A 7,959-nucleotide genomic window follows, 5' to 3' on the forward strand; every position below is an offset into this window, starting at 1 on the left:
AAAAGAGGAAGGTGACTGGCTCTGAACCGTTTGGCTGACCTAAATGCTGCGTCGGCCATAAAAATAACACTCCACATCAGAGTGATTAGACCTCCTACTATGAAACACGGTGGTGTTGGCAGCATCGTCATGCTTTGGGATGTTTTCATTCATTCATTTCAACGTCTAGACGTAAATCTGACTGAGAAACTGCAGCAGGATCAGACATTGGGCTACAAATAAAAACTTATTTAAGGCAATAATTTCCGTCTTTAGATGTGGAAAGATGGCAGACCCAACCCACTGTACCCGGCGGGATTCTACTAAGTTCTGACTGATCAGTACAAATGAGCCTGACCATCGAGTAAAGGTCATGCATCCACGCTCACCTGTCTCCGTTCCCGACGAGACAGAGGGTTCCCGTTCAGGACCCTCCACAGCATGCGGCCGGCGATGGTGGTGTCGATCCACAGCAGCCTGAAGCCATGGTAGTAGTGCTTGATCTCGTCGATAGCCCACTGCCGGAGCGTCCTCCTGACCGGTTTGGCGTCCACCGTGGGGCTGTACACCGGCCCCCCTTCCTCCAGCTTCTTCTTCTTGTCTTTTAACGAGCGCAGGGATTTCTCCACCTTTGAGTCGTCCCACCTGCTCCGCGAGGTGTGTATCCACCTGACACCCGGGAAGTACTGTGGCGGTCCCACGGCGCACCAGGCGGGGCCACAGGAACCCGCGGCCGATGCACAATAGGGGCGCTGCGCGTCTAGATTGTGACAGGGCCCCACGTGTTCTTCAGACGTGGCGAAGGAGGGAGTGACTGAGAAGACACGGACCAGGCTGCCAAGTTGGAGCCCTTCCAGCCTAAAAGGTGCAACAAAGACAATTAAATCTTAGTCTGCACGTCCAAAAAGGCTCAGTTTATCAGTTAGTTAATATCATGAGTTCACATGTTAGGCAAGCCTATTTCCTGATATGCACTACCGGCGAGGGAGAATTTAGATATGCTTACTTTTGACTGCTGAGACTGAGAGGTGTGCAGTTGAAACAGGCCCCATCCTGTAGCTTCCCTGAAACAAATGAAAAAAAAAAAAACATCCTTATGAGATTAGCACACTTTTATACTTTGACCTTTACACAGAAAAACCCAAACAAAGCCCGTTCAGTTTTGTGGCTATGACTAAGTAGCGGGAATCATTTTCAAAGCCGCGGCACTGATCTTTCTATAAACAGGGAGAAACAGATGGAGGTGCTCATCCCCTCTGGAGACGCAATACGATACTCTAGGGGGGCACTCCCCTGCCTCTTATGCAATCGTCAATCAATGAACGCCTAGCAGAAGCTAGCTGAAATCTTCAGCTAACGTTTCTTTGCTCTGCTGACGCCTTTACTAAGTCGTCGCACGGCTGCTGGAAACCCACGCGAACGACGGTCAGGCTCTCAGACGAGCATTTCATTTCTAATTATAGTTTCAAATTTGTGAATGATGAGTGTGAACGGTCAGAGCAGCGAACAATATTATCTCCTGTGGACTTATTTCCTCTTAGGGTGAGCAGAATATTCCCACCCAGAGGCCCACAGTGGGGCTCACTAACTCAAGTGACAAGTATGGGAGCAAAGGTGGAGTGCCGAGTCTCTTCCAGCCAATTGCAGGAGGGCCTCGGGCCTGACCACGCCCTTTTCTCTGACTCTCACATGGCCGGCTGGAGGGAATCCAGCAACGTCTGGTTGTACATGACAGTTGTGGGGGGGGGGGCACGCAGAGTTTACAGGAACGGCGTGCCCTCCCTCTCTGACTGTGCGGCCGCCCGCTCTAACAAAAAGAAAAGCCTGGAAGTACAGTAGATAACACGTTTATGTTGTTCTGCTACTCTCTGGCCTTTCTGCCTCTTTAGCTGCTGCGTGACTCTCGCTCTGCCGCCGTCAGTCTGGCTGCATGGAGATGAAACTGGAACCCCTGTCCTCTGGGAGCCGTTTACCAATAAACAAGCCCAGGGGGTCCGTCCGTGTAGCGTCTGTGCTCCTAAAACGAGACTGAAAACAGATTTCAGCAACTTCTAAAGCGAACGCTGATCCAAACCATTTTTAAACTACAAACCCTGCTGTGTGTGATATTCGTTACAGTTTGTTCCAAGAGCCGACAGGAGGAGCGCCTCACCTCTCAGGCCGCGTGCAAAGCGAGCAGATGTGGAAACACCGTGGAGACATCGGCCCGGGGAGTAACGCCTTTTTAATGGACAACGACCCAACGCATAGAGCCAAACTACTAACAGAGAGGCTTTAGGGACAACAGTGTCAATGTTTTAGATAGCCATCAAAAAGCTCTGGGCTCTGTCGCCTGAAAGATTTTGGGGTGGAGCGGAAAAAGGAGTTGTACACAAACCTAACTCAGCTACAGCGGCACTGCCAAGAGGAAAGGACCACAATTCTAGCAACATAACGTGAAAAGGTTGTGAAAGAATTTGCAAAACTTACCACAAACCTCTGAATTAAAGAAATTTGAAACTAAACTAAAAACCTCTAAAAGGAAAGAGCTCTTGTGATTCTGGCCTTTAGCAAACACAGGTCATTTTTGTATCTTTTCTAACCTGCACGAGAAAACGTTTACTTGATTTAATGTCAGACATTGAGGAAAAAAGGTAGCCTTTGTATGCAGTGTGTAAACGTCTAGTTTGAAATGTCTCTATTAAAAAGGGATGCAAATACAGGAAATCCTTCACCCAGAACTGAAGAACTAACATTTTAGTGATGATTTAAACATATCTGTAATGAAAACAGATGTATATTTTCAAACAGAAATGTGGGTACTGGGTTATAATAATGTAACTAATGGTGAATTGCAAGAGGTGCATTGCTTTTTATTTAACACTGTCTGCAACTCTATAAAGTAGGGTGCAAAAAGAGGGCACGACACAGTCCATGGCAACGGAAACTTCAAAGCTGAAACCGAAACACTGAGCTGCATCTCGTCTGCGTGGAGAGTCCCTCCATGGTCCAGCGAGTGGGGTAAGCAGTGGGGGAGACCCGGGTCCCAATCCCGGCATAAAGACTCTGCCAGGTTCCACAGAGGTGCGTGTTGTACTTACTCGTTGAAAGCAGCTGAAAGGACTCGTCATCCTACGTCTCTCAAGTGAAGATAAAAAAAGGCACTGACCTTCACTTGTGGAAGCTATGCTACAGGTCTGATAAATTGGGGCCCGCAGCCAAAACTGCAGGGCTAGACGGCACAGACAGGTCCCCATCACACACCCCCCCCCCCCCCCCCACACACACACACACACACGTTGTCAGACACACATTTCATGCATCAAAGATATTTTTATCTTAACTACAGACAGACACGTGAACTGATGTCCTTCGCTGACCTCGCCGTGATCCCCTTAGAAATGACATAACCAAAGTGCCGCCACAGACATCATCTTGATACCTACATACACATTCGTCAGCTTACTAGAAATGCTAGTCAAAAATACGGGAGGAGGGGTGGGGTGGGGTACGATTCCATATCAAAACCAGTCAGCCAGCCAGAAATAACATCTTACTATAACATCTGCTGCAAAGATGCTATGCAGGTCGTAGACATAGCCTTCTGCATATGAGACATCATAATTCCTCTTACACAATATTCCAGGTACTGGCTTGTTGGGCAACACTAAGATAAACTAAGAGCAACCATAGATAACCCGTCCTTCATCTTGGACATAAGATCAGCCGATAACGCACTGATCAGCCTTTTCGTGGCCTAGACAGATTAGCATTTTTCTTTGGTGTCTGACCTACTACTTCCATTTTTTTTTCTTTCCCGTGCTAGAAGAGAAAACGTGTTGCAGGTTATGGAAAACAAAGTTCGTCAAGGTAGGTGGTAGATGGTGGGGGTGGTCTCGGCTTTGAGTTATTTAATGGTATCGGAAACAGATCTGGTGTGGTTACGCGCCACCTTTCCATCCTTATGCGTTCTTGCCAAGCATGACTAGGTGGCGTAAGCTGAGGCGAGCACCTGTCTGCCATGGCAACAGCAGCATCGCCTCAGGCGGCAGAGGGGCGCTCTCAGGTCAGAGCTAAAGAGGAATGCCCTCAGATAACCTGGATCCCTGGTCAGGTGGTTCCCCTGCTCTCTCCCTGGTTAGCACACCTTTAACCGTGACCATAATCTAACTAATGGCGCTAATTCATTGCCAACCCGCTCCGTGACAGAAACCAACGGAATCTGGGTTCAATGGCGCAGTCTGGGTATCTGCTGTTGTCACATTCGGTGTCCCCCCTAAAGAGCCGAACAGGACCCTGAAAAGACGGGACTCTTCTGGATGCTAACGTGTCTAAGCTAACCATTAGCTTCACTGCAGTGATAAGAAAAAATACGAAAATGACAGAAAAAGACCAAGTAAATGACCGAAACACAAACCCTTACCTTTACCCTTCCGGAATTCGTTCTTCAGCGACCGGGACGTTTTCATTAAAGGTGTCCGGGACCTCGTAAACAGGATTAACGCCATGCTCAGTCTGTGGGCTAAAGTCGCTCCTCTTAAACTGTGGGTTCCAAAGCAAGCTGCTCGGCTCGCGAGCCCCGGCTTCTACTGGACGTCGACTGAACCGTCCTGCTCAAGCGGCGCATAGAAAGCCAAACTGTCCGGCGACTGGAGCGGTGTAAGGAGCTCGTTTATGTTGTCAGGGGGGAATAGAGCCCCATGTCATGTCCTTCCTTCGCTTTCACGCGCATGACAACAGCACCGCAGCCGGGGCCAGGCTTCGGAATGACGTCAGACCCTACGTTCGTTACGAGCACCAACTTCCGGTACGTCTAAAAAATAAAAGCCTTTTTGTTTCCCCATTTAGGGACCAATACATTGACTTATTTTTACGTTTACCGATAAAAGTCGGATTGTTCACTCCGTTTTTTTATTTATTTATCTACTTATGTTTTATTTTTCCTGTTTCTTTTCTCAATGATGTTTTCAAGTTTTTCCGTTTGTTGGAACGGGCTGTTTGCTTTTGAAATGGTAAATCACTAGCAAAAGAAATAAAAAGAAAATTACAAAAAAAAGTCGGAATGTTTCCTTATAAGTTAATAATCATAAATATAATTTAATTGTAAATAGTAAAATAAAACCATGGTTCTCCAGCTGAAGTATAGTGTTGTGGAAACTTATTTTGTCTTGTTTGACTATATTGACACACTGAAACATTTCAGGCCATCAGAAAAAAATATCTGATAAAGCCTGATCCTGAGTTTGATTCTTTAAGACAAATTGCTGAAAAATATAGAAATTAAAATCTGATAAAAGGCATTGTTTGCAATAGAACAATCGATTGCAATAGAACAATCGACTGCAAGTAAAATAAAAAAAATTATCTTAAATAGAATAAACAGATAAAGACACAAAGTTAAATATTGACAAAAATAAAACTTGGAGAATAATTAAGGAAGTTAAAGTAAAAACCAGGCTAAAAGAGAAGTTCTTTTTTTTCTAACCATCAATAGTCTCAGATGCCCTCAAGTCTTCAGAAAGGGTGTTCCATCGGTGAGAGTTGTAATAAGAAAACAAAGCCTCATCATAAATTTTAGTTATCAGTTTCATTACCAATAGAAGACAGTGTATAGAGCCATCATTGTGTTTTATATGTACAGTAAGTCAGCCCTACTGAATACTGAGGCAGCCCTACTGAATACTCTAAATTACAACTTCAGCTGTCCTTCCTGACATTGATAAATTATAAATATCTGTTGTGAGTCAAAAAACTAGTCTGTGCATTTAATTCAATCTAGGTTATTTTCATTCTTTACTTATAGGAAAGATTTGGTTAAAAGCCTTATCTTACCTTACCTCTCTTGGCAAGTGAATTTCTCCAATGTGAGATAAATAAAGCCTATCTTATCTTATCTTTCACCTTGTCCAAGATGCTACAGCAAGAATTCTCATGAAAGTTAAATAGAGGGATCATATTTCTCCTATTTTAGTTTCTTCTCATAGGCTCTGTATTAAACTCAGAATAGAATTTGAATTTTTCTTTAAATCTTCTTCTCGCATAATAATCATCATATGCCAAAGATATGACTCATCCATACAGTAGCCTGCAGAGGTATTTACCCCTCTTACCATTTTTCATGTCTCACAACCTGGACGTAAAATTAATTGTTCGAGAGTTTGTACCATTTTATTCACAGAACATGTCTACAGCTTTGATGATGTGTTATTTTTTTTTCATTGTGAAGCAAACAACAAACAGGACAAAATGACAGAAAACTTCACCGGGCATACCTGTTCACAGCCCTAAAGTCAGTATTTTGTAGAACATTGCTGCAATTCCAGCTCCTGGTGGCTTTGGATCAGTCTCAAGGAGCTCACAGGTTTTACTCAAGGTCATCCCTGTATTTAGTACCATCCATCTTTCGCTGAACTTGGACCAGTTTCCCCGTCCCTGTTGCAGAAAAACATCTCAGAGCATGATGCTGCCACCACCATGTTTTACTGTAAGGATGGTGTTCTTGGGGTGATAGGATGTGTTGGGTTTGCACCAGACATAGCGTTTTTCCTTGGTGGCCAAAAAGTCAAATTTTAGTCTCATCTGACCAGAGCACTGTCCTCCAAACATTTAGGGAGTCGCCCACATGCCTTTTGGCAAACTCAAAATGTAATTTTTTATTTTTAACATTAAGTGATGACTTTTTTCTGCCGGTTCGTCCATAATGCCCAGCTCTATGGCATGCATGGCTTATTTGTGGTCCTATGGACAAGACCCTCCAGTCTCTACTGTTGACCTCTGCAGCTCCTTCAGTTACTTTTGGTCTCTGTGCCTGTCTGATTAATGCCCTGCACTTTCTATTTGAAGACGATGGATTTTAAAGTGCTCTGAGGGAACACCGACCTGCCCACCCAGATTGATAATGTGCAGCACTCTACATTCTGCACATTATCAATCTGGGGCTGGTCCCATTGAATCCCTTCAGGGAAAAGAAGGACACTCACCGGAACTTACTAAGCTGATTGGGCGAAGTGACACCTAGTGGCCGCCTACCAAAGTTGGTTTTAGCCAATCATGGTATAAAATAAAAATGTTGCAAGCGTCAGGCCATGAGAAACCACAACAAATTATGCTAGTCAAGCCACCTCCTGCTGTTCTTCTTTCAAAGTATAAATCGTGGATTCTGACAAAACAGAAGTGATGTCAGCAGCTGCGCGCATTTCCTCCTGAGCTGCCATGTTGGTTCGGCTGTGGGCTTGGCAGCGCTTGCTTTTGTCACAGCTATATGACCCGCCTTCAACCTTAATACTTCAACGTGTTTTACCCCGAACCGTTTCCGGTTTGGTCACAAATGGTTGAAGCACAAATACTGAGAGAAATCCGCTTGCAGGAAGGCTAGGGGAACATCCAATGGCGGAGCGGGGGGAGGGGAGTGGGGGTTGCACCCCTTTCAGCCCTCCTGGTTTTAAATGCATTTGAGAGCAACATGCAACAACACAACATTTGAGCAGACAGAGACAGGCTTGGGGTCTTTTCACATTGCTGTTCTCAGATTGTCATAAAGAGTTTGAGGCCTGGAGGAGAAGCGAGCCATCTAACTGGGGTCTGGCCTGGGGTCGGGCATTGGATCTGTTGGGTTGGCTGGGGCTGGGAATCAGAGTGGGGTTCTGACATAATGGGTGGGTTGGGCAGTGGGCTACCTTGTAGGGGGTCCTTGTACCATGTGGGGGAAGCATGACTTGCTGGGCTAGGCACCTCTGGGCCCATGGGGTTGCCTGGCTGATTTGGATTGTGCTGGCCAAGGCTCCGGATTGGATGGGTTTGGTGGTCTTTGGGGCTGGGATCGAGGCAGGGTGTTGGGGCAGGGGGTTGGGGCAGGGGTATGGACCGGTTTTGCCCAGGTTGGGGTTAGTGATAGGCCCTGGTCTCAGCTTGTGTGGTCTGCTCTCCTCCACTCAGGTGAAGGGGTTCACCTCCCGGGCTTAGGGGCTAGACGCCCCTCAGGGGTACATACCAGGTACCTGG

General features: G+C 45.9%; 1 protein-coding gene across 6 annotated transcripts in view; it reads right to left on the bottom strand.

Moving 5' to 3' along the window:
* Positions 1–4,736, bottom strand: part of letm1 (leucine zipper-EF-hand containing transmembrane protein 1) — a 29,328-nt gene extending 24,592 nt beyond the window's left edge. For 2 of the 6 annotated variants that reach the window (XM_021323264.2, XM_021323263.2), the window contains exons 1-3: positions 4,382–4,736; positions 986–1,043; positions 369–837 (exon numbers count right to left, since the gene is read on the bottom strand). In XM_021323264.2, coding sequence (XP_021178939.2) covers positions 369–837; positions 986–1,043; positions 4,382–4,466 — 612 coding nt within the window. In that variant the 5' untranslated portion in view covers positions 4,467–4,736. The remainder of the gene's footprint in view (positions 1–368; positions 838–985; positions 1,044–4,381) is intronic. The other 4 variants (XM_021323265.2, XM_012875949.3, XM_021323266.2 and 1 more) reach the window with 3 other exon arrangements.
* Positions 4,737–7,959: the final 3,223 nt, after the last annotated feature.

Source organism: Fundulus heteroclitus, chromosome 19 (genome assembly GCF_011125445.2).
Source record: "Fundulus heteroclitus isolate FHET01 chromosome 19, MU-UCD_Fhet_4.1, whole genome shotgun sequence".
NCBI classification, from domain to species: Eukaryota; Metazoa; Chordata; class Actinopteri; order Cyprinodontiformes; family Fundulidae; genus Fundulus; species Fundulus heteroclitus.